Source organism: Prunus mume, linkage group LG3 (assembly GCF_029339155.1).
Source record: "Prunus mume cultivar Tortuosa linkage group LG3, ASM2933915v1, whole genome shotgun sequence".
In the NCBI taxonomy this organism is placed as follows: Eukaryota; Viridiplantae; Streptophyta; class Magnoliopsida; order Rosales; family Rosaceae; genus Prunus; species Prunus mume.
This window is the reverse complement of record NC_142700.1, coordinates 15,634,212-15,660,873: the sequence shown is the minus strand read 5'-3', so window position 1 is coordinate 15,660,873 and position 26,662 is coordinate 15,634,212. Positions and strand designations below refer to the sequence as shown.

The 26,662-nt window shown below is 38.0% G+C and overlaps 3 protein-coding genes and 1 pseudogene across 4 annotated transcripts; 3 read left to right on the top strand and 1 right to left on the bottom strand.

Annotated features, from left to right (window-relative positions):
- Positions 1 to 250: 250 nt before the first annotated feature.
- Positions 251 to 2,154, top strand: LOC103342544 (protein ACCELERATED CELL DEATH 6-like; annotated as a pseudogene).
- Positions 2,155 to 2,767: 613 nt separating this feature from the next.
- On the bottom strand, positions 2,768 to 8,231 carry LOC103342500 (F-box family protein-like protein). 2 transcript variants are annotated; one of them, XM_008246133.3, is made up of 3 exons: positions 6,193 to 8,231; positions 3,311 to 4,531; positions 2,768 to 3,024 (listed from the first exon to the last, which is right to left on the bottom strand). In XM_008246133.3, the coding sequence occupies exons 2-3, from the start codon at positions 4,425 to 4,427 to the stop codon at positions 3,017 to 3,019; spliced, it is 1,125 nt and encodes a 374-aa protein (XP_008244355.1). In that variant the 5' UTR covers positions 4,428 to 4,531; positions 6,193 to 8,231; the 3' UTR covers positions 2,768 to 3,016. The 2 variants fall into 2 exon arrangements, with proteins under 2 accessions (XP_008244355.1, XP_088905231.1); XM_089049105.1 differs by lacking the exon at positions 6,193 to 8,231 and having other exon boundaries at positions 2,790 to 3,024; positions 3,311 to 4,561.
- Positions 8,232 to 14,889: 6,658 nt separating this feature from the next.
- On the top strand, positions 14,890 to 17,257 carry LOC103342542 (protein ACCELERATED CELL DEATH 6-like). The gene is made up of 3 exons (XM_016796815.2): positions 14,890 to 15,653; positions 15,848 to 16,380; positions 16,495 to 17,257. Exons 1-3 carry the CDS (start codon positions 15,035 to 15,037, stop codon positions 17,095 to 17,097), a joined length of 1,755 nt encoding a protein of 584 aa, XP_016652301.2. The 5' UTR covers positions 14,890 to 15,034; the 3' UTR covers positions 17,098 to 17,257.
- A 6,087-nt stretch (positions 17,258 to 23,344) lies between these two features.
- On the top strand, positions 23,345 to 25,574 carry LOC107880147 (protein ACCELERATED CELL DEATH 6-like). Its single transcript, XM_089047900.1, has 4 exons — positions 23,345 to 23,961; positions 24,192 to 24,724; positions 24,806 to 25,158; positions 25,202 to 25,574. The coding sequence occupies exons 1-4, from the start codon at positions 23,367 to 23,369 to the stop codon at positions 25,470 to 25,472; spliced, it is 1,752 nt and encodes a 583-aa protein (XP_088904026.1). The 5' UTR covers positions 23,345 to 23,366; the 3' UTR covers positions 25,473 to 25,574.
- Positions 25,575 to 26,662: the final 1,088 nt, after the last annotated feature.

Below are 26,662 nucleotides of genomic sequence, written 5' to 3'. Positions count from 1 at the left end.
GTCAACAGCAAGACTAAGATGGGATGATGAGTTTATATATTCTTTCACAACTGCTACTTAAAATCACAAGGCCTTGAATAAACCATCCACAGATTATGTACTAGTTGATCATTACCAACATTCCATGGACCCAAGGCTCAACAAATCTGCAAAGTCAGGTGACATTTGCTTACTCAAACAACTTCTTAATGACAATCCGAGCCTACTATATCAACTTACACCCCGAGAAAACACAGCCCTCCATATCGCCATGCAATTTGGACACACAAAGGTTGTGGCTGAGATTTATAGCAGATGCAGGTCCTTTCTCACACAGCAAAACTTAGATGGAGATACTCCTTTACATGTGGCTGCAAGAGGAGGAATGTTTGAGATTCTGAATCAGATTTTAAAATCAACTGCATCATCAGGTCATGGCGGGTCAGATGGCCAAACCACTTTGCATGCTGCTGTTATTGAGAAGCATTTTGGTATGTCATACTTTGACCCAGTTCTGTTCTAACTTTTTTAGCAATGGATGCTTTCACTTTGCACACACTTTCACCAACTACTATAATATCCAACTCCCTGCAATTCTTTATGGACTTTAACTTCAGATAGATGGGTTTGGTATTTGAAGTTTCATAGAATAAAATTCCATTCACACAAACACACAAATGCATATATATGTGGTGCTGATCCGCCCCCTATATATATATATTGCACATAGGGTCATACGAGTTTCACAACTTCTGTATTTTCTTATTTGAACTCAACCTCAATTTTTGTCATTGTAAGAGATCGTGGAAGTACTCCTACGGTTCAAACAGCAGCTGATCAAAGAAACTGATCAACCAAGGCTTCTCTACTACGCAGCATCCCTTGGCCACCACAGAACAGTTCAACGATTACTAGAACTTGATTTGTCTGTTGCATATGTTTTGGACAAAGATGGCCATTCACCGATTCATGTTGCAGCAGGCAGAGGTCATACCAGTGTGATTAGAGAGATCATGCGACATTGTCCAGACTCTGGAGAAATTTGTGACCTATATGGACAGAATGCTCTTCATATGGCCATCTTTGGTGGCCAAGCAAATGTTGTCAGGTATGTACTAGAAACACAGAACTGGAGTGCCTCATAAATCAACCTCATGTCAATGGAAACACACCTTTGCATCTGGCCACCATAGAAAGAAAAACTTGGATTCTATGTTACTTGAGGTGGGATGGAAGAGTAAATCAAAGTTCCAAGAACAAAAGTGGCCAAACAGCATTTGACATTGATAGGTCATTTAAGGAATCCGGTATGAAATCTCCTAGGGTGAGTACTAAATACATAATATCCCTTCCCTTGTATATAATTGGTCATAATGCTTAACAAATACAACAATTCATCTGATAGAAATGGCAGCACATTATGCCAAACTTTTGGGGACATCTCGGTACCTCGCATTCTTTGTTGGGCAACATCAAGATTTCCCCAAGAGCTGAACAAGAAGAAGCCAGTGCAGTGCAAACTTACATGCAAATGGGTCAGACCCTTTTGATGGTTGCAACACTTATCACAACTGTAACATTTTCAGCTGCCTTCACAATGCCTGGAGGCTACAACAATGATGTAGGCCCAGACCGAGGGCAGGCTCTACTGCAGTCAAATAATGATTTCAAGTGGTTCATCGTCACAGACAGCATTGCCATGACTTGCTCAATAATTGCAGCTTGCCTTCTGTTTTGGGGAGCTGTTAACAGCAACAAGTCCTCCTATGTTTGCTATTTCACAAGTGCTGCTGCTCTTACATTAATTGCTCTGCATTCCACTTCAATAGCATTCCAAACAGCGATTAAGGCTGTCATGCCAGATCAGCAATTTGTCAAAACTTTGGGAACCCTTGTCGGAACCGGTTTTAATGTTATTACCCTTTTGTTTCTTTCCCAACTGGTGAAAATGCTTTCCCTACCTGAAGCCGGCAGATTCTTCATTTTTCATCTCTGTAAGCTCAGGTGCAATTTAAGAACAAACAATGAAGGACCACCTTGCTCTCAAGCAATGCTATGTTGAAGGTATACAAGGCCAACCTCTTTGTCCCAAAGCCAGCTCCATTAGATATATGATGGTTTGCCATTGAGTGTTAAGTTTCATTATTGATCTCCAAAATGATCATACCAATGACATTGCAGAATTTCTTATTGATAAAAATTTATGGGTGCTTTGCTTTGATTACTGTTTGCTTAGTGACATGGAAGACCCTACTTTTGAGAAGTTGCAAGTCTCATATTGGGCCAGCCAGTACTTGACCTTTTTGCATAGGGAAATTCCTCCCCATTCTGCAATAGTTTAAAGAGAGTGCTTCTTTATCACTTTTAACTTGTAGAAGCAATCGGTGTGGAAAATAAGTAGTTTTCCTAAAAGTCCACGGGGTCATTCCGAAACAAGTATGTCAACACTTTCATAATACTTGAGTAATTTGTTACCACTTCAAGTAAATTGTTGAGGGCTAATTAACCTGTAATCTAGAAAACTTTATCATGAAAGGTGACTTCTTTTGGACCTCAGTTGATCACCAACTAATTGATTGAGATTAATAAACATGCTAGCAAATTGAGATTCCTATCACTAGGTTTGCAAACAAGAATTACTAGTTGGTGTTAACATGATGAATATTGTTAGTTTTCCTTGCGGGAGATTATTGAAGAACAACCTATTCACTCTTGTAAAACTGTCTTGTGGAAACCAAAGAACGAAATGTCAGACGTGTAGAATTCTTAGCCATCGTGAACTACCATGGAAAAGACAACAAGCAAGCACATGGTAGAATTAACAGGGCAACATATCCAGGAAGCAACACAACCATACATAAACATCTGTTACTCAACAAGTACATAAGAGCAAAAGTAAAATAACAACATAAAAGAAAGAGAATTTCAAACCAAATAAGAATCCCACCAGAAATGTTGTCAAACTGGAAACAAAAACAGCAAATGACCAAAATTATGCTTCTCGCTTATTTGCCTCTTCTCTTGCAAAATGTAGAAATCAGCTACCTGTTTAACATATCCAAAGACATGTCAGAAGATGATGAAGTTCATAAGTAAACAAACCCAAGAAACTGTGTAGTTCATGTCATGCCAAAATTTGAGAATGGTTGTACTATCTATAAGTTAAGATCATCCACTTGTTCAGATTAAGATAAGATTCTACTGCATAAATCCTCGCATTATCAAAATACTTTAGATACATACCCACTAGTTTAAAGCAGAAGATGCATAATGGTCAGTGAACTACAACCATTAGAAAATATTATGAATTGAAAGCATTTATAGTACTTACAGGGGAGAAGGCTTTCTGTGTATGTAAAGACAACAGGAGAATCCTGTCCAAACACCTCCTGAAGATAAAGTTGCTCCCAGGTAGTCCTGTCAGTATTAAAGATAAAATAATGTTCTGTAGTTATGAAAAAAAATTCATTATTCCTTCCAGCTACAGAGTCAATGCACTCTTCAACAGCGTGTTCAATATAAGCACTGCACTTCTTCTCCCAATAAGATTCATTTGCATCCTTTAACATCCATACATCCATAATTAGATCATCATCATAGACAGCAACTAACGATAAGAAACCTTCCAGAATAATTAGGAAGGAGTGTGCAGTGACTTCTTCTGGAAGTTCAATGGTTTTAAAGTTGTCCTCCATATCCACTGAAAGAATGCTTCCAGGGGTAGAATGATCTTCTTCTGAAGCAATAAACCAGTAAACTTGTCCATTAAAATATACGTGATTTGCACCCATAGGATATTGCTGAACAAAACCTATGCCTCTCCAGGTTCCAGTGCTTGATGAAAATATCTCACACTGAGGGCTGACTACTGGCTTTTCAAATATGGAGGAGAAAAACCGAAATACTCTATAATCACTGGTTCCTGGGCCAAAGGCAACCCCAATGCCTAGCTCCTGTTCTGCTGGGCTACCTCTTGGAAGTAACCGAATTTCACGAGTAGCAGGATTGCAGATTAGGATTTCCAAGTCTTCCTCGACCGGTTGCCTCATATATAAGTGAGGAAACCAGGGGTAAATGGTGAAACATATCAACCCATTGTAGGAACAAATCATACTAAGAGATGAAACATTTTCAAAACCAGGAAGAGTGATTATTTCAGTGGTTACCCCATCACCATCAACCAAATGCAATTCTTTTATTTCATCCATATAAGGATAAAGTATATAGATTGCATTTTCTCTTGACCGCATTAAATGCAATTTAGTGAAATATGGACTGCTAATCAATTTGTTCCAAAGTCTAGAAACAGCCTTAGAACGTATGATGCACTTGACTGGAAGCCTTGAAAGAATATTGGAAAGCACATCTTCCACAGTTTCCACATCAGACCAACTATCATTCTGCCTCCGTGAAAGTTTTGGGATACACTTTGCAACAGATTTATCCATTGTTTATCTGCTCTTACGACTCTTTTATCCAAGCGCTCTAACGGCTTTTGCTTCAAGAGAAACCCACTATTCTACCACTTTGACAGATTTCCAAGAGCATCCGCCTGCAATACGAATAGGTCAAGTTTTTGTGTCATATCTTATAATGGAGGAAAAAATATCAACATCCAGAGCATAGAAAAACAGAGAGAAATACTTCAGCTTAAGTTCTTTCTTTTTCCAAACTTCTATTTCCAAACAGTTATAATATCTGAAGTCTGGACCCAAAAAAAACCATCTACAAATGGAGATGCTCCACGGCATCACAAGATGTGAATAGTAGATACACATAAAGCTCCCTGTCCATGTCTCTTAACACAAAATCTTAACAAAAATTGTCTTTTTACAGCAATATCAGTACTCAAAACTGACTAAAAATTAATACCATATTCATCTTGGGAAAATAATTCCAATTCTCACTTACAATAACCAATTATCATTTTAAACCAAATCAAATTGACCCAGCATACTTCCATGTAAAACTGCATCTTGCAAGTTATTCTCCTAGTCATGCATATCATTCTCTGAGCTAATAGTTTTATAATGATATTATGGAATTTTGGAATACAGAAAACGTATATGACAGCACATGTACATTGGTTCATTTAACATAAAGCTAGGAACACTTTAAATAATTATCAAAACTTGTAAAAGCACTTAAAAGGAAATGCATAGAAATGCTTCTGAAATAATAAACACCACATAAAACAAGCAGCTGAGGACATGGCCTGCACTTGAAGCCAGGCTTTGCCCTTGGGAAGTAAATGTACCCGAGAGCTGTCCTCACATTGACATAAGACGTTTAAACCTGTAACCAGATATCTAGGCAGCAAGAAAAGAGAAACAAAAAAGAAAATGGAACCCAGTGAAGAACAAGCACAAACATGATCAAGCCAATAAGCCACATCCTAACCATACTGAACTATCTTCTTATCAAGGCAGCTTTTAAATTTCATAGATAAACTATGCATATTAGGTCTGGATAATTCAACAGATAATTAGAAGAAATGGCATAGAGACTAAAAGGTCAAAAGAAAACAAAGTAACCAAGAAGACAATAAATAATTTAAAAAGGGAGGAAAAAATAAACTAATACAAAAGGGCACAACGTCAAACGCTGAAATTTTATTTACCAATGCTCCTACAATTCATTCATGTGGTCAACTAGATCCAATCATAACCATACAAAATTCAGATAGAATTCTGAAGTGATTAGATTAGATAAATATATGATTAATGATGTGAAAGCTGGACAGTGCTGTTTACTAACAGATAGTCACATAAGAAACAAACATGTATATTGTAAGAAAATCACTGAGAATCGGGGGGGGGAGCAAAAAAAAATAGAAAAATACAAGTCAAGATCCCTCTTAAATTGGGGCAAGAAAAGGTATGTCCACATGCATCAGCTTGGAAGATTATAGCCCTCAAAGGAATTGGGGATGAGCAACAAATCAGATTACCTTCATATCATACCAAGATCAAATTCTGAATGTATCTTGAAATTATGCATTCTAATAAAATTGTGAGGGAAGGGGATATACTTTTTATGATGACACAATTTTGCAATTCATATGATAAAATGCCTAGGCATTTTTCCCTATTTCAACATACAATCTGTTGTTGACAAATTGTTAGGTTTAAGTCATGAAGTGAAAATAAGTCATACATTGTGAAAGTATTGGTAATTGAAAAGATTATCCAGATACATAACAAAGGAACTCACCGATTACGATTAACCTCCAGGCCACTCTTTGGAAAGAGACTGGAAATTTTTTTGTTGAATGAAGGCGAATGAAACTGATAACTTATAAAGCGCATTAACCAGCAAAGTTTCTGTCAACCTGGCAATTCAAGCGTTCATGCATTGCAACAAGTGGTAGGTGAAATGAGATTAAGTGAGCGAGACCCCAATAAATAAAGGGTACCGATAAATAGATTTCCATATTACTCATTTACCCCGCTCCCACAGTACACAAATTCTTTCGGAATTTAGTCATGACCTAGTTGCAATATTTAGCAAGTAAAACTTGTTACCTTTCATGATAATAGTGACTAATATATCCAAAAACATACTCTAAATACGATGAATACTATAACAGGACACAGAAATAATTTTGTAATAGTAATTCATCCAAATACAAGGTGTAATCAAATGCAAGTTAGGCATACCGCCTAAATCCTATTTATATGTTAACATGGTCTTACTGATGCCAAGGTTGAGATAAGATCTGCCAAGAAATGCTGTGCATGTAAGCTATAGCAGTGCATAATCTTATACATGAGAGTCCAAGAAGCAAAAGTAGTAGTTGTGGCCACAACAGTTCACTTGAATACAGTTCATTGGTACATTTACATTGAGAAAGTTGTAAACTTACCATTCACTTCTGGTTGGACATGGTGCTCATAATGATATTTTATCACTTAAATTTCAATTTTTCCGGTGTCTTCGTATTCAGGACTCACACAAATCCCAAAGAGAGAACTTCTTTTATGTAAACAATGCATAATTGGCTTTCAGTGATGAACTCCATGATCTAGCAATGCTAACTTCAGCAGCCATGATCATTGACTTTAGAAGCCATTGCAAATCACATTCCTTGATTTTCTTTGAGAAAAGAAACACAAATAATTTCTAACCAAAACAAAGAAACACGAATAATGCAATAAATGCTTCTTTTCATACATGGTTGCTTACAATAAATCCAACAGCTCATGATAAAGATATTATCCTCTTAGCATGAACCAATTGTAGTCCTAGTAAGAGAGGCAGCAAATCATTACAACATATACAATGGGCATCTATTAGTAAGATTGACATTCATAGCTTATAACTCATGAAGTCATTGATTCACTATACAGAAATCTACAGTATGACTCATTCTACAGAAATCTACAATATTTCTCATTCAGATAAAATTAGATGTTGCATCGCTACTGCAAAAATCATTTCGGAGTTAAGTGAATCCCTTAGTTAACTTTAATCATAGATTATAAAAGATCAGGACTTTGAATGTACATTTAAGAGAGAGAGAGAGAGAGAGAGAGAGAGAGTTAAATCCTTTAATTTTCACTCCAACCTAACAAATCCATTTCCTTACCCTAAATGGGCATGATCCATGGTACTCATATGAATAAACATTGTCATTGAATATCATAATGAGCAAAAATTACTGAACTTTGCGGGTTCCCCTGCTTCCTTTTTTCCAATATTTGTATTAGATGAGCATCATTAATAATACAAGAGTGATATAAAAACATTACAAGAATACCAAATTTAAAAATCCAGCCTAAATTTTGAAAACAAACAATGCTGAGATATTTCCTGATTCACAAACCCAGAGTATTGCTGTAACTGAAGAAAGGGCAGGCAGAAAAGATAAAGAGCGCATGCATTTGGGTTCATATAAATAAAAAGTGGAAATTGTACACCTCAGACTGTTGTAAACTGCCATGCAAAGCACCAAAGAGAGGTTGGTCTGACTGAAGCCTCGCCAATTTCCCGAAAAGACAGAGAGAGAAAGAGGGAGTGAATGTGTCTCTGAGTGATGAAACCTCGGGTGCAAAGTGAAATAGGGGTATAGACCATTGTAAATTTGTGATAGGATTTTGGGTCTGTGGAGGTAGGAGTTGCAGACATCTAAGACTTTACAAGTAGTTTCGAGGTAACAGAGAAACAGTGATTTTTTGTTGCAGAGGAGCAAATTAAACAGCTTTCACTGTTTCTCCCCCAAGTCCATACTAGGGCTGGAAATGGCTCGTGTCGTCTTGGGTTCGTATCTTGTGAGGATCATATACGTGTTAATAATGCTCAATCCAAATCCAATCCGTTTAATTAAGGTGTCGTGTCAGATTGACCCCCTAATTTCCGGATTTCGAGTCGCATATCGAGTTGACCTGCTAAGTGATAGCAACTTGTAACTAGGGATGGCAACAAGTCTAGTAAGGGCCGGGAATGACAATATCATCCTCGTCCCTGTTCTCTATCCTCGCCCTTGTCTCTGAACCCATCCCCGTTTAATAGGTTTCAGGAAATCTCTGTCCCCGTCCTTGTTGGGGTACTATCCCTCATACCGTCCTCGAATCCTTAATTTTTTTTTGCATAAAAAAAATTTATCATACACTTTAACATTAAGTTTCATATTAATTTATCATTCAACACATCCAAATTAAATATAAAGTTCAACTCAACTATTCAAAATTACTTCTTGGAAAACATACCATATATATTTCCTCTCCCCATACCCGTTGATGATTTTTCAAGTTTCGGGATCCCCGTACCCTATACCCATTTGGCCCCGAAATCTCCCTCCGTTAGGGTTGAGGACCCGCCCCTGCGGGGATTTTTGTCATCCCTACTAGTAACTAGTGAAGTAAAAAAATAAATAAATAAAAATAGAGAAACATATGATTATTTAAAGAAAAATTTTCATGGTCAAAATAAAACAAAAATAAATAAAAAAGAATAAAAAAAACATTAAAGACCCACATCTCGATGTATGAAGATTAAAAAAGAGAAAAAAAAATTAGAAAAATGAAGAAGGACCAAAGAAACGGTTGGCGAGTTATACAAGTATTTTAGTGGGTTGGCGGGTTGACTCAAAACTTAACCATTTATTAAACGAGTCATGGTGAGGTTGACCCGAAAATAACTTGAAAATTTAGTCTTGTGAGTTGACCTACTAATTTTCCATGTTGGTCGTGTCAGAAATTGCCACCCCTAGTTCAAATCCGATCCTTTAAGGAAAAGGAAGGGGGTTCTCTCTCACACACACTATCAAAGTTTGTAATGAATTGAAATTCAAGAATAACAAAGTCTATTAATTGCATGACACACTTTACGAAAGTCTATAAAATTCTATGAAAGTATGTCACTGAGATTAAGGTCATTAAAACTCTGAAAAGTCTATGAAAGTTAGCCACTTAAAGAAAGTGCACAAAAGTCTTTATAAGTATGGATTGAATACGCTTACTAAATCAAACGAAATAAAAGAACTTTAATCCAAGATGAAAATTATGAAATTGTATTTCAAGTATTAAATATAGGCAAAAATATACTTTTGATTCCTGTTGTTTGGCACTTTTATCACCTTGATTCCTGTCATTTCAATTTGGTCACTTTTGTCCTTGTGATTTTCAATTTGAGCAATTAAAGGACAATCCTCAATTTTTGTCAAATCCCTCTAACTATTTCGGTCCAATGTGTCATTTAAGATTTAAAAAAATTGGAAAAATAAATAAATAATCTCTCTCTATCTCCTTCTCCTCCCAACCCCAACCCAACCCCTACCAACAGCCCCACCCAAGCCCCTCTAGCCACCACCTCCCTCTAACCGAACCACTACCCCAACCACCCAAAACCGCCAAACCCTATGCTCCTGTGCTTGTTTGTTCATGTGACCTACATGTGACACCATGATCACCATCAAATTACACCTCTCAATTCAATTACTTGCATAATATATTCAAATCCAAAAGCATCTCAAGACAATGTTTTGATCATAGTTCATATTGAAGTACCAGACGAAGTGGAGTTGCTCTTGGATATGTAATTGAGAAACGCGGTCTCGAGTGCAGAGATGAGAGGAGGTGTGGGTGGGTTTGAAAGGGAATGCCAAATTGAATTGGGGGAGAGAGATTTTGGCTGAGAAAATAAGAATAAGGGATTTCGGGAGAGGGAGAGTGGTAAGTGGGGAGGACTGGGAAGACATTGCGGCCTAGCACATACGCTTCTCTTGGCATGATGCCTTCAAGGCTTATAACTAGGGTTGGGTGTGGTCCGATTGGGTATAGTGTTCACCTCAAATCGAATTCAGAACCGGTATTATTTAACCGGTCCAGTGGTCGTTTTAGTGATTGGATTTTATTTTTCACTAAAACACCCAAAATGGGGCTCCCAAGCACTATTTAAACATATAAACACACCCAAAACTCATCATTACACACACTCAAAAACCATTTATAAACACACCCAAAAAGTTGACTTTAGGGTTGATTTTGGGTGTGTTTCTATGTTTAAATAGTGTTTGGGTTTTTCTATAAATACATGTCTAGGATTGGGTTTATTTATAAATTTGTATTATTATTATTATTAATTTTTTTAACTCTTTTTTTTATACAAATTCAAACTAAAATTTTATTTTTTGGGCTTGAAAATTAACAAATGATCCAATTTAATACAAATGGAGATATTTGGCCTAAAAAATAAAGATGTTTTGAAGTTGGGCTTGGGGAAATATTAGTTATGAGATTAAAAATGTAGCATTAGAGTTAAATAATTTTGTTTAAAAAAAATTATACACAACACAACTAGTCCGGTCCAATTCGATTCGGTTTGGTGCGGTATTGGAATGGGTTAGAATTGGTCCGGTCCAGTTCGATGTTGGTTTGTTGACTTTTTTAATCAACCAGTTTTTCTTCTAGTTTTTTCCATCTAGTATGGTTCGGTGTTCCGATTTTTCCAGTCCCGATGCCCACCCCTTACTTAGAACCACGGGTTCAAAAACTTTTGCTTTTCAATAGGGCTTGGGTTTCAACCAACAAGGGATGGAGAAATTAAATTATTTTTTTGTTTTAAAAATATTACTTTTATATTAAAACTAATTTTTTAGAAGGAATGAATTTTTAATAATTTGTTGACCGAATTGCCCCTCCACAAATAACAGAAGTTAAATAAATTTAACAGAAATTGAGGATTGTCCTTAAATTGCTCAAAGTGAAAACTACAGGGACAAAAGTGACCAAATTGAAATGACAATTACCAGTTGTAAAAGTGACAAACTACAGGAAGCAAAATTGACTTTTTGCCTTATATATATATATATATAATTATTCTCTTATCCAGATGTCCACACATTATTATCGTGCGGATGCTATTGTAAATAGGTAGGAAAACAAGGAGGGATAGTACAAAATACATTGCTTCTGCACCATTATAACATTCGGATGTCCACGTAGGAGAATTTTTGACGGACCTAATAAAGGACAACTGTGGGCACTTGCCCACACTTAAAAAAAAGTTGCAGCCATATTATCCCACCCAAACTCACATTTTTTAATTTTTTTAGATCCTTCTTAGGTGGAGCCCCCACATGGCCCAATCCAATTTATACAAGCCCAATGCTTATATTAAAAAGAAAAACCCTATGTTATAAAAGAAGAATAGAAATCTCACCAAGTTCACTCATTCTATAATTTTGTGGAAAACTCAGCCACCAAGTTCACTTTAAGTCCAAATATTTTTTGTTTGGCTATATATTGGATGGATTTTTTTTAAGCCCCCTGATGAATGAAAGTTTGGGTCCGCCACTGATCAAATAGTTTTGGATTCTAGTGATTTTTTGTAGAGATAATTTTTTAGAGAATATCTAAAAACTAACGGTTCAGATAATTAAAATATAATCCATAATGAGCCCTATAATGGTTTCCCTCAAATCTCAGCTATATGTATATATGCGATCTCTGTCGGCTCTTCCAACACAACACGTAAGTTTGCCTCTGCCCATTTTCCCTTTGAAACTCAACGTATGAAGACTTTAGCTTTGTTTCTCAAGTCAACCGAGCTCCAGTTTTCTCTTGGATTCATTTGAAGTTTCAATTTCAACCATTTGCACAAATGGAGGCCACGTTTTGATAGCCTTTTGGGTATTCGTTTAACGCAAATCATGGGGAAGCTAGTGTCGCAAGTTCACAACTGATGTGACGGAATTAGAAGAACAGAACAGTCAAGGAACAGGGACAGGAACAGAAACGACAAAGGAGGAAAGATCTGCGTACTGAAGTCTAACACAAAAGGAAAAGTCTGCATATGGAGAGTTTCAATTTCTTTCTTTATTCATTCTCTGAATTATTTTCTGTAGGGGTTTACTTCCAAATCGATTTTCTCGTTTATGAAGCTTGGTTAGAGGATTTATTGCATGGTATATTTATTTTGAGTTTTTTTTGGGTTCAATCACCATTAAAAAAAATCCATATGACTAGCATGCTGTACAATTAAATTGCCCATTATTTCTTGTTGTCTGTAGACTTAGAGAAGGTGCAAATTAACCCACTTCATCAGCCAATGTTAATACATACATTACATGCTTCTCACACTGCATGTAATGGAAAAATGCAAAGTCGAAGTTCTGGAAAAACGCAGAAAGCGACCTGTTGCAAGGGAATTGCGACCGGTCTTTTCTAGGCAAATTGCATGCCAGGAAGAATTCCTAAACGTGATCGGTCGCTAGGAATGTGCGACCAGTCACCACAGTACGGGGTTGATTTTTCCACTCGTTTTTCAGGTTCTTTTCACATGTGTCTATAGATCCTAGGTGAGAGCCACCCACGCCAAATCTCTGGACAACGGCCGCCTTCTCATGAAGGTAAGGCTTGAGGTCGCAGATCAGACGACGAAGGGGGCATGAGGAAAGCCACCTCCACGGTGACCGTCGACCCCAACGAAGCAACTTTCACAATAGTCGCCATTGACTTGGAGACTGTCGACACAATAGCAGTAGCAAACCCGTTGAAACCACCTTACCAAGGCAACCACCAAAAACGTCGACGCACCAAGGAGAAAGTGAATGACAAAGCCAATGCCCAAAATCTGAGAGAGACAACAATGAGGCCAGCACCCCAGAGTCGAAGAGATGAGTGACGATAACTACTTGAAGTGAAAGAGAAACGGTAGCAACTCGACGTGGAAGAAAAGTGACTCGATGCTGTCAAGTTGAGGAAGGCGACTGAACATGGATGAAAATGTGCATTGTTAGGCCGAGGAGGGGATGACGGCTGAGTGTGAAAAACCTAAACCTTAATATTTGAGGCACGTCTCTTCTCTCGTAGCGAGAGAGAGCGAGAGAGAGAGAGACCCAAAAGAGTGGAGGTACAAGATCCATATATATATTTGTAATCTCTTTTCGGCTCTTTTAAGTTATAACCAACACCACAAGTTTGCCTCTGCCCATTTGCGCTTTGAGGAATGCTAGCAACCTTTTTTCTAACCTTCTCTTTTGGACCTTCTCCCTTCTCCTCCTAATTAAGTGTCATTTTCCTTACACTTAAAACAATGTCATTAATGCATCACACAAATTAGTTTTTGTTTTCCAAGTTTACCCTTATTAAATGTATTTTCTTTTATATTTCCTTCAATTTGTCCAAATTTTGTTACAACTTTCTTAGCACATTGTTAAAAATTAAATAAGAAGAAAAAAGAAGAAAAAAAGGCCTTTATATTTTGAGATATTTAGTCATATACCCATTCTTAGCACTAAAACTATAAATAAACCCTATACTATTTAATTTTTATAAACATACCAAAAAAACCCAAAAAATGACAAATGACCCTATTGAATTTAATTTTAATTGTTAAATTACTTTGATGCTCCATTGAGTGTTTTGGGGTTTTTTATGAGGTTTTTGGGTTGGGTTTGTTTTAAGAAATTAATGGCAGTTTTGTAATTTAAAAGAAGTTAAAAGCCTTTTTGTTATGTTGTAAATGGGTTTTGTGTGTATTTCTAAAGTCCATTTCATATAGGGGTTTTTTTATTTTATCATTTGGGCTCCTATATTGGGTATTCTAGTGAATCTTCCTTATATTTTTGTTTAAAAAGTTTGTCTCATGACATTGTTATCATGAAAGTGATATCATCTTTCTTTTGTGTTTAACAAAACATACGTCCTCTCTGGGAAAAATAAAAAAATAAAAAAACTTCAGTTTTTATTTTCTTATTTAATTTTTTAACAAGGTAGTAAGAAAGTTGTAAAAAAAAAAAAGTTTGTTATTAAAAAAAAATTAATATATTTAATAAGGGTAAACTTGGAAAATAAAAAGTAGTTTGCATGTTGCATTAATGACATTGTTGTAAGTGTAATAAAAGTGACACTTGTTATGAGAAAAATGGAGAAGATACAAAAGAGAATGTTAGAGAGAAGGTTGCTACATTTCCCTTGAAACTTATAGAAATGTAAAAAGACTTGAGCTTTGATTCTCAAGTCAACCAAGCCCCACTTCTCTCTTTAATTCATTTGAAGTTTCAATTTTAACCATTTCTAGAAGTGGAGTCCACATTTTGATGGGATGGGATCCATTGTCCTCATTTTCCACTTAATCCCATTTTAACCTTGTTAATTTGGATGAAATTTAAAAATTAAATATTAAATATTAAAGGAAGGAAAAAAAAAAGCTGAAAAACCCTATAGCAGCCACTAATATTTTAAGAGTAATGTTACTCTTACCACATTTGTATACCACACCTCATCTGCCTCATAAGGTGATATAAGAATGCGGTATACAAATGTGGTAAGAGTAACATTATTCATATTTTAATATTAAATATTAAAATGGGTTGGGATGTTCAATCTTAAAGGCTGCTGTTTTAGTCTAAATATATAGTCAACTGAGTTGAACTTGAGGCAGATTCAATTACTCCACTTGAACCGAAATAGACCACAACAATCTTGGTTGTTCCAGATGGGATGAATTTTGATTTTAATTTTGATTTTTTTTTTCAAGTGCCAATGTAAATGCTCTGCCAAAACTCCCTACAATAACAAGGCCTTACATAAAGCAACCCCACAATTATGTAATGCCTAGTTCCAAAAATTCCATGGATCCAAGGCTCTACAAATCTGCAAAATCAGGGGATGTTTGCTTCCTTAAACGACTTCTTAATGATGATCCCATGCTACTATATCAACTTACACCCCGAGAAAACACTGCCCTCCATATCGCCGTGCAATTTGGACACAAAAATGTTACAGCTGAGATTTATAGCAGATGCATGTCCCTTCTCACACAACCAAATTTAGATGGAGATACTCCTTTACATGTGGCTGCAAGGGTTGGCTGCTTCTCGATTGTCAATTATCTGGTCAGAGAAACCTTGTCCATGTCACAAGTAGATTTCGGGAACACCAACAACAACAGCATGACTGAGACTCTGAGAACCAGAAATAGGGGAAACAACACGGTTTTACACGAAGCTGTGAGGAATGGTCACACCAAAGTGGCTGAGTTCTTACTTAAGATGGACCCCAAATTGGCTTGTTTTGAAAATGAGGCAGGTGAGTCTCCATTGTACCTGGCTGCAAGAGAGGGATTGTTAGATATTTTGAATCAAATTTTACAATCAAGCCCTTCATCAGCTCATGGTGGTTCAGACGGCCAAACAGCTCTGCATGCTGCTGTGGTTGAGAGGCATTTTGGTATGTCATACTTTGACCCTGTAATATATGCTACCATTATCTCAATTAACTTTCACTATCGACACCTCTGGGAGTTGAATTTTGCATAAATAAAAATAGTAGTATCCATTCCATACAGATGTTGCTCCTCTAATCAGTAAGAGTCTTCTGTAATTTTTTCTAATCTAAGCTAAATTTTTGTGTATGATTATAAGATGTCATGGAATCCCTCTTAAGGTTCAAACAGAAGCTGATCAAACAAGCTGATCACCAAGGCAAGACTCCTGTCTACTATGCAGCATCCCTTGGAGACCATAAAACAGTTCAACAATTACTAGAACTCGATATTTCGATTGCATATGTTTTGGATAAACAGGGTTATTCACCAATTCATGTTGCAGCCAGCAAAGGTTATACCAATGTGATTAGAGAGATTGTTGGACTTTGCCCAGATTCGGGAGAACTTGTCGACCCTTATGGACGGAATGCTCTTCATATTGCAATCTTCAATGGGCAAACAAAAGTTGTCAGGTATATACTAGAAACAGCAGAGCTGGAGGGGCTCATAAACCAGCCTGATTTTGATGGAAATACGCCTTTGCATCTAGCCACCATTGAAAGAAAAACTTGGATTTTGTGGTACTTGAAGTGGGATGGAAGAGTAAATCCAAGATCGAAGAACAAATATGGCCAAACAGCAATTGAGATTGATAGTTCAATCAAGGAAGCTAATATTACACCTCCCAGGGTGAGTACTAAGTACATAATTAATATCCCTTGTATAAAATTGGTCTTAATGCTTAACAAACTACAAACTGCCAATCTTATAGACTTTGTTTCTCTTAAATGAATTTACTTGCAGAATATAATGCCAAGCATTTGGGGACATCTCCGGACACCACCTTCTTGGTTGGACAACTTCAAGGTTTTTTCAAGAGTAGACCATGAAGAAGCCATTGCAATGCAAACGGGCCAGACCCTTTTAATGGTTGCAACACTTATCACAACTGTGACATTTGCAGCAGCGTTCACAATGCCTGGAGGATATAACAATGATGTAGGCCCGGACCAAGGGCAGGCTCTTCTGCAGTCAAATAATTTTTTCAAGTGGTTCATCATCACAGACAGCATTGCCATGACTTGCTCAATAATTGCAGCTTGCCTTCTGTTCTGGGGAGCTGTTAACAGCAAAGAGTCCTCCTATGTTTACTATTTCAAAAGTGCTGCCGCTCTTACATATTTTGCTCTGCAATTCACTGCAGCATCCTTCACAACAGGGATTTTGGCTGTCATGCCCAATCAGCAATTTGTCAAAACCTTGGGAACCCTCGTAGGATCCGCTTTTCATGTTATTACCCTTTTGTTTCTTTCCCAGTTGGTGAAAATGTTTTCCCTACCTGAAGCCTGCAGATTCTTCCTTTTTCATCTCTGTAAGCTTAAATGCAAAAGCAAGAACAAACCTTGAAGAATAAGTGCATTCTGCACTACTATATAGTTCAACTACTCCTTCAGCACATCTGTCACATTAGAACAAGTTTGATGTTTAGGGGTTTAAAGATTACAATTCAATATTATACACTTTTGATGTATGAAATTTTGTAGACTAATTGTTGGATTTTGAGATATCTTGGAGTTATGATTCAACTAACACCACACACACACACAAGACAGAAAGAGAACAAATAGACACAGAAGAAATATCTGTGAAATCAATCTCAAGCTAGAAAATCCAGAAATGTGATATGGGAGAATACTTGTTCTCTCTAGCTTCTTGAGCACTCTTTCTATACTGTCTTGGTATGCTAAATATGAGAAGTCAATGTTGATTAATGACTCAGCCAAAACTAGGAAAGCCACACATATAAGTGACTACGTGGCTTCATCTAAGCCTAACAAAATAAAGTAGCATGAATATACAACCAAAGACCGAACAAGTTTCTGTCCAAAATGTCTCAAGACCTATTTGACAGAAACTTAACTACACTATTACAACAAGTGCATTAGTCCAAGAAGCAATCGTATTAGTTCGGATGCATGGGCGCATTTGTCCTTTGAAACTTAAAGAAACGTAAAAAGACTTCACCTTTTAAGTCAACCGAGCCCCACTTCTCTCTTTTATTCATTTGAAGTTTCAACGTTAAGAAGGAAGTAGAGTCCACGTTAAGAGTAAAAAACAAATCATGGGGAAGCAAGTGTCGTAAGTTCACACCAACAGAAACAACGTCAACAAGAAGAAGAAGAAAAACCAAAATGAAACATTCAAAAAGGAACATAAAACAATTGATGTAAACAAAGGAGGAAAAATCTGCTTACCGAAGCCTGAAACTAAGGACTAAAATGTCTGCATATTTAGAGAGAGTTTGAAATTCTGTCCTTTTTTTGTTGGTAAAACGATTTTCTCATTTATGATTTTATTGTATGGTATAGTATAGTGATTTTGGGTTTTTTTTTTTGTATGGTATAATAAATTGAAAAATGTGAGGTGAAATAACCTGTTAACGCAGCTTTCCTTTCCTAGCACACACGGAAGTTAACTTCACAATCTCCTCTTAGCAATTAGCCCTTCCTACTGTAAATTGGATTTCCTACTATAAATCAGATTGTATTCATGTCTATATTATTTCCTACCTTAAGTAGATATCCTGTATGAGTATAAATAGGGACTTTATGTAATATGTTTAATACAAGGAAATATATTTTCTACATGGTATCAGCCTAACGTAGGTTTTCCTCCCTCTCCCTTATTTGATCCAATCCTCTCCTTTAGGTCCACCTCATGGCTTCGTCTGAATCCACCATCTCCCTCCCTAGCCCTAACTCTTCTCATTTTATCAAGCATACTGACTCCAACTATCTCTTTTGGCTCCGCTAACTCAAACCTTTTTTAGTCGGTCATGACCTCTGGAAATTATCGATAGCATTCATAAACAACTTTCTGCCCAAACCTCCACTTCTACCACCACAACACCCACAACCACCACCGCCACTCTTACCCAAACCAATTCCGCCCATGCTCAGTGGTACCAACAAAACCAACTCATTGTTAGCTACATCACCAATACACTCTCTGAGTCCATTCTCTCTCTTACTATTGGCTGCACCTCTGCCCGAGATCTCTGGGAGTGTCTCCAACGCCACTTCTCTTAATACAGTATGGCCACTGAATCTGCTCTTTGTTTTCAACTCATGGATATGTAAAAAGGCTCTCAACCCATTGATGTTTACGTTCGTCATGCTAAGTCCCTTGCCGATTCACTGGCTGCCATCAATGAACCTGTCTCCCCAAAAGAACTTGTCACTGTTGTGCTTTGGGGTTTAGGACCTGATTACAAAATGCTCATCATGGCAATTCTCAATTTTCCTCTACTTTCGGACTTTGCTGATCTTCGTGCTCGTTTATTAGCTTTTGATGCACATGCTCCTCAAATCTCTCATAATCAAAACACAGCACTAATGGCCACCAATCTTCTCCTCACACCACCGGTCATACTTCCTTCAATTCTTACCGTGGTGGTGGCTTCTCCAACAACAGGCATGGTGGCCATGGTGGCTGGCGCGGTCGTAGCCGTGGTGGCTAGCGCAACTTCTCACCTTCCTGAAGCAACCCGTGGAATGGCTCATAGCAGCTCCAATGGCCTAATCAACTTTGGCCTCATTTTGCTCCAAGTTATGGACCTCAAAGCAATTGGCCTTCCTTTCAGCCTCATTGTGTCCAATCTGCTGCTTTTAGCAAACACTCTGCCAGACCCAACTCAGCTCTTAGTGTCTTAGGACCCGCGTGGTGCACCACCTACAATACCAATCAACATACTACTACAACATGTCCTCATCGCTGCAATGGCCTAGAATCTTTCCCTTCCTTTGTTGGGGCTCAATTCATGCAGCCACCTGACTCCACTTGGTACCCTGACACAGGTGCCACCCATCACATGATTGGTAGTCCTTCTAATCTTCAAAATCAACAGCCATATCATGGTAATAATTCTGTATTTCTTGGTAATAGAGATTCTCTCTCTATTTCTCATACTGGCTTTCTTCTTCTTCCTTTAGGTTCTCACAAATTTTCTATTCAAAATGTCTTTTGTCTTCCCTCTCTTCGTACTAATCTTCTTTCTGTTGCCCGTTTTACTCGTGATAATTTAGTTTTCTTTGTCTTTACTCCTGACTTTTATGAAATCTATGACTTACGTACCGTGCACTCTCTTGCTTGGCATTGTCGCCTTGGCCATTCATCCCATCCTATGCTCTCTCACTTAGCGCCATCTCTAGGCTTTAAAGTCTCTCATGTTTTTTGTAAGGATTGTGCACTTAGAAAATCCATCAAACTATCGTTTATTAGTAATAAAACTTTTGCCCCATCTCCCTTCTATTTAATTCACTATGATGTACGGATGTCCCCGGTCATTTCTGTCATTGGTTATCGTTATTATGTCATGTTTACATATGACTTTTCCCATTACTCCTAAATCTATCCTATGTACCATAAAAATGAGGTCTTTTCTCACTTTCAAACCTTTCTTGCCGTTGTTAAAAATCAATTTCACACCACTATGCAAATCCTTCAAAGTGACAATGGCACTGAATATGTTAATAATGCTTCCTCTGATCTTTGTAGTCAACTAGGTATCCACTAATGTTTCTCATGTCCCTACACTCCCCAACAAAATGGCCTAGCTGAACATAAACAGAGACACATTGCCATCATGATCCGTACCCTTCTTACCACTTCTCACACTCCCCACAATCTCTGGGTCAAAGCTGCCCTCACTACTGTCAATCTCATCAACTTCCTGCCTACTCCTAATCTTCAATAGGACACCCCATACACTCATCTCTTCCAACATCCTCCCTCCTACTCTCATCTCCGAGTGTTTAGGTGTTCTTATTTCTCTTACCTTGGACCATATACTGAAAATAAACTCACCAACCACACCATTGAATGTGTTTTCCTTGGATACAGTTCTCACCACAAAGGTTACCACATGTCCCGTCATATTTTATTTAACGAAATGCATTTTCCATTTGAGCATTTACAAGTATCATCTTCTTCAGAGTATGTGGATATTAAATTCCACCCAATTCTGCCCTCCTTTGCACCTACCCCAGATCGATCACTCCTATCATAGACCTAAACTCGTAAACTCACGACACCTCCTTGGTGCGCACCTTTCCAGCTGTTGTAGTCACAAGCCATGACCCCGACCCCACAGCACCCTTTAGTCCACTCCACGAAACTTCTTCCGTGTTAGCCCAGCCATTACTCCAAACTTATTCCCGATGCCCTCGCATACACCTCTCTCCGCTTGCGCCTGCCCCTGTTCCAGCAGCTCCAACCCCCATTTTCAGCAACTCATAACCCCTAAGTTCCAGCAACTCCGCAATCTCCCACTCTTGCCCATGTTCCTCACATGCACACCCGCCTTCAAGATGGCATTCAAAAGCCCAAGCTTTATATCGACGACACTGATAAATACCTCATTCCCCGTGCCTTATTAATTGTTGTTGATCATACTGAACCTACTTATTTTTCACAGGCCACTAAGCATCCTAAATGGCGTGACGCCATGACTAAAGAAATCAATGCACTTCTCAAAAATCATACATGGTCTTTGGTTCCTTCCTTTCCTTCTCAAAACTTGGTTAGGTGCAAGTGGGTTTTTCGGATTAAGCGTCAGTCTAACGGCTCCATTGAACACTATAAAGCTCGTCTAGATGCCAAGGGTTTTCATCAACGTCCGGGCATAAACTATGCTGAAACCTTCAGTCCTGTTGTCAAGCCTGCCACCATTGGCACTGTTCTTAGTCTTGTAGTTTCTCGTGGTTGGTCCCTTCGTCAACTTGATGTCAAAAATGTCTTTCTCCATGGGTTTCTTCAAGAATATGTCTACATGGCTCAACCCCCTGGTTTCGTTGATCCCACTTGTCCTTCTTATGTTTGCAAGCTCCATAAAGCACTCTATGGCCTCAAACAAGCACCTCGTACTTAGTTCCATCGCATCAGTACTTTCCTTCTCTCTATAGGCTTTACAAGGAGCCAAGCTGATAGTTCATTATTTATTTTTCAACAGGCCTCCCATACATTCTTTCTTCTTCTATATGTCAACGACATCGTGGTAACTGGCAGTGATTCCACTCATCTCCAACAATTCATCTCTCTTTTATGTGGCCACTTTGACATCAAAGACCTTGGTCCGCTCAGCTATTTCTTGGGTTTACAAGTTCTTCATAAGGATGGTACTCTCCACATCAATCAACTCAAATATGCACATGATCTTTTACAGAAAGCCAATCTTCTCTACTCCAAACCCGCATCTACTCCATTGGCTGCCAAGGTTCTCCTCTCTATCTCTGATGATGCTTTCATCTTCAACCCAACCGAGATCAATAGTTTACACTTAGGTACATCAAGAGCACTATTGATCTCGGCCTCACCTTCACTCCTCAAACTGCCATAGCTCGCCTCTTAACCTACTCTGATGCGGATTGGGCTGGGTGCCCTGATTCTCATCGGTCGACCACTGGATATGTGATTACTCTTAGAATTAACCTCATCTCATAGTGTTCCAAGAAATAGCCCACAGTCTCGCGCTCTAGTACATAATTGGAATATCGTGCCCTCTCTCATGCTTGTGTCGAAACCACTTGGCTTTGCTCCCTTCTTCATGAATTGGGTGTGCCTCTTCGATTCTTGGTCTAACTCTTTTGTGACAATCTCAGCACACCAATCCAGTTTTCAATGCCCGCACACGTCACATTAAGTTGGACTATCACTTTGTTCGTGAAAAGGTTGCTCTTGGAAGTCATCAAGTTTGCTTTGTTCCTTCTATTGCCCAACCTGCAGACCTGTTTACCAAAGCCCTTCACAAACTACGCCATCAGCATATGTCTTCCAACTTGTGCATCCTGTGAAACCCAGTTTGCTCCCAGAGGGGGTAGTGTTAACGCAGCTTTCCTTTCCTAGCACACATGGAAGTCAACTTCACAATCTCCTCCTACCAATTAGACTTCCCTACTGTAAATCGGATTGTATTCATGTCTATATATTTCCTACCTTAAGTAGATATCTTGTATCAGTATAAATAGAGACTTTGTGTAATTTGTTTAATACAAGGAAATATATTTTCTACATAACCATCATCTTTATTGCTTCGAAACCATTGTGGTTGCTTCAAAATCAATAGGCATTATTATATCATCATATAGTTATAGTTAAACTAATAAATTCATTTTAGCTCATTTAGTATTTTGTTTTGTTTCAAGGCTGTCACATACACACTAGAACTTATGAGCAGTTTCTTAGTTTTACAATGACCTGGGTTGAAGGACTTGAAGTCATCCATGGCAGGCTAGCGTATGAAGCAGACATGATTGTCAACTTAATACAATTTTGAAAAATGGGGTTGTGATGTTCATTCTTAGGCTTCTGGTGTAGTCTATATCCATAGTCAACTTAGAGGCTTCTGGTGTAGTCTAAAAATAAACTCAACTGAGTTGAACTTCAGGCAGATTCAATTCCTACACGTGAACAAAAATAGACCACAACAATTTAGAGGTCAGTGCACAAAAATCTTGGTTGTTCCGATTTAGATGAATTTGGAATTTATTTTTTTTTTTGTTTCCAAGTGCTAAGGTAAATGCTCTGTCAAAATTTCCACACTTGCTACCTACAATAACAAGGCCATATATAAAGCAACCCCAACAATTATGTAATGCCTGCCTAGTTCCAAAAATTCCATGGATCCAAGGCTCTACAAGTCTGCAAAATCAGGGGATGTTTGCTTCCTTAAACAACTTCTTAACGATGATCCCATGCTACTATATCAAATTACGCCCCGAGAAAACACCGCTCTCCATATCGCCGTGCAATTTGGACACGAAAATGTTACAGCTGAGATTTATAGCAGGTGCAGGTCCCTTCTCAGACAGCCAAATTTAGATGGAGATACCCCTTTACATGTGGCTGCAAGGGTTGGCCACTTCTCGATTGTCAATTATCTGGTCAGAGAAACCTTGTCCATGTCACAAGTAAAGTTTGGGAACGTGAGCAGCAAGATGCTTGAGACTTTGAGAGACAGAAATAGGGGGAACAACACGGTTTTACACGAAGCTGTGAGGAATGGTCACAACAAAGTGGCTGAGTTTTTACTTAAGATTGACCCCAAATTGGCTTGTTTTGAAAATGAGGCAGGTGAATCTCCATTGTACCTGGCTGCAAAAGAGGGATTATTGGATATTCTGAATCAAATTTTACAATCAAGTCCTTCATCAGCTCATGGTGGTTCAGATGGCCAAACAGCTCTGCATGCTGCTGTGGTTGAGAAGCATTTTGGTATGTCACACTTTTCCTCAGCAACTACTATTATATCAATTTCCTCGCAAATTCTTTATGGGGGTTACACTACAGATAGTTGAATTTGCATAAATAATATAGTAGTATCTATTCCATATTGCTCTTCTAATAAAAAAGATTCTAGCTATTTCCTCTTTAATTTATACTTTTTCCTGACTTCAGCAATTTTTTTAATCTATATTTAAACTAAATTTTTGTCTGATTGTAAGATATCATGGAAGTGCTCCTAAGATTCAAACAGCAGCTGAGCAAAGAAGCTGACCACCAAGGAAAGACTCCTCTTTACTATGCAGCATACCTTGGAGACCATAGAACAGTAAAACGATTACTAGAACTCGACATTTCGATAGCATATGTTTTGGATAAACAGGGTTGCTCACCAATTCATGTTGCAGCCAGCAAAGGTCATACCAGTGTGATTAGAGAGATTGTTCGACATTGCCCAGATTCGGGAGAACTTGTTGATCCTTATGGATGGAATGCCCTTCATATTGCAATCTTCAATGGGCAAGCAAACGTTGTCAGATATATACTAGAAACAGCAGAGCTGGAGGGGACCATAAACCAGCCTGATTTTGATGGAAATACGCCTTTGCATCTAGCCACCATTGAAAGAAAAACTTGGATTCTGAGATACTTGAAGTGGGATGGAAGAGTAAATTTAAGATCCAAGAACAAATTTGGCCAAACAGCAATTGAGATTGATAGGTCAATCAAAGAATCTAGTATTACATTTCCCAGGGTGAGTGCTAATTACATAATTAATATTCCTCGTATATAATTGGTCATAATGCTTAGCAAACTACAACTGTTCATCTTATAGGAATTGCGGAACATAACTCCAAGCATTTGGGGACATCTTGGTAACCGACATTCATGGTTGGGCAACATCAATATTTCCCCAAGAGCAGAACAAGAAGAAGCCAATGCAGTGCAAACTTACATGCAAATGGGGCAGACCCTGTTGATGGTTGCAACACTTATCACAACTGTAACATTTGCAGCTGCCTTCACAATGCCTGGGGGGTATAACAACGATGTAGGCCCAGACCGAGGGCAGGCTCTTCTGCAGTCAAATAATGATTTCAAGTGTTTCATCATCACAGACACTGTTGCCATGACTTGCTCAATAATTGCAGCTTGCCTTCTGTTTTGGGGAGCTGTCATGGCAACAGTGTCTGTGCAGCTTGCCTTCTGTTTTGGGGAGCTGTCATGATAGGTCCTCCTATGTTTACTATTTCACAAGTGCTGCTGCTCTTACATATATTGCTTTGCTATCCACTGGAATAGCATTCACAACAGGAGTTAAGGCTGTCATGCCCCATCAGCAATTTGCCAAAGTCTTGGGCAACGTAGTTGGAATCGCTTTTCATGTTAGTACCTTTTTGTTTCTTTCCCAACTGGTGAAAATGTTTTCCCTTCCTGAAGCCTGCAGATTCTTCATTTCTCATCTTTGTAAGCTCAAGTGCAAAATCAAGAACAAACCATGAAGAATAAGTGCATTTTGCACTACTTTATAGTTCAACTCCTTTTACCCCTTCAGCACATCTATCACATATCTAATGAACAAGTTTGATGTTTAATGGTTTAAAGATTACAATTTGTCACAATATTATACACTTTTAATATATAAAGTTTTGTATTTCAATATTACTGATGCCAAGGTTGAGATAAGATCTGCCAACATATGCAATGCACGTAAGCTATAGCAGTGAGTCATCTCATACATGAGAGTCCAAGAAGCAATAGTAGTAGTTTTGGCCATGATAATGCACTTGAACATAGTACCTCGAGTACTAATAGGGTGTCAGTTGGATTGGCTCAGGCCTTTGGTGTACTCTCAAGTTGTCATGGGTTCAAACCTCCATGGTACCCGTGTTTGTGAGTAACCCCCACTCCCCCTTCCTAACTTCAGAAAAAAAAAAAAAAAAAAAAAAAAAAACATAAAGAACATAGTACCTCGGGTGCATGGGTGCATTTGTCCTCACATTTGTCCTTGGGAACTTACAGAAACGTAAAAAGACTTCCCCTTTGTTTCTTGAGTCATCCGAGCCCACCCCACTTCTTTGATTCATTTGAAGTTTCAACCATTGACACTTAATGTTACTTATTATATCACCTATTTTTCCTCCTCAGACATCTACTTATTTCCTCTAATAAAAGTAAACTATAGTTGTCAATTAGTTGTGTGATTAGATTACTCAATTTTAGGATTTTAATTTCCTCGCGGTTTGTTAGCTGTACAATAGAACTTTGTCAACTCTTTGTATTATAAATACCTTTCTCAATGAGGATAATATATCAAGAAATTCCAAACCTTTCATAATATCAAAGCGGGTTGTTCACGTGTGAAAGCCCAACGGCCACAAGTGCTCTACATCACCCAATATGTGTTATTCATGTGTTAGACTTGAATATTTACCACACGTGCGGGGGCGTGTGAGATGTGAAAGTGAAAAAGTCTCACATTGGAAAGTTACTAGTATGGGCTTATAAAGAGTTTGGTTATTCTCATTATCAATTGGTTTTGGAGTGGAGCCACGAATGAAGTAGAGTACACGTTAAAGAGTCTATGACCGAAGTCATGGAGAAGCCAGTGTCGTAAGTTCAAAGCAACAGAAACAACAGTCAACAAGAAGAGAATTAAATAAATAAAAAATATATTTTAAAAAATATAATA

Excerpts from the sequence above, each read along its gene's own strand:
- LOC107880147 (XM_089047900.1), top strand. The coding sequence starts at position 23,367 with ATGGATCCAAGGCTCTACAAGTCTGCAAAATCAGGGGATGTTTGCTTC. Across the intron at positions 23,962-24,191 it reads TGTGGTTGAGAAGCATTTTG|ATATCATGGAAGTGCTCCTA; the intron begins GTATGTCACACT and ends TCTGATTGTAAG. Across the intron at positions 25,159-25,201 it reads GGAGCTGTCATGGCAACAGT|GTCCTCCTATGTTTACTATT; the intron begins GTCTGTGCAGCT and ends CTGTCATGATAG.
- LOC103342500 (XM_008246133.3), bottom strand. The coding sequence starts at position 4,427 with ATGGATAAATCTGTTGCAAAGTGTATCCCAAAACTTTCACGGAGGCAG.
- LOC103342542 (XM_016796815.2), top strand. The coding sequence starts at position 15,035 with ATGCCTAGTTCCAAAAATTCCATGGATCCAAGGCTCTACAAATCTGCA. Across the intron at positions 15,654-15,847 it reads TGTGGTTGAGAGGCATTTTG|ATGTCATGGAATCCCTCTTA; the intron begins GTATGTCATACT and ends TATGATTATAAG. Across the intron at positions 16,381-16,494 it reads CTAATATTACACCTCCCAGG|AATATAATGCCAAGCATTTG; the intron begins GTGAGTACTAAG and ends ATTTACTTGCAG.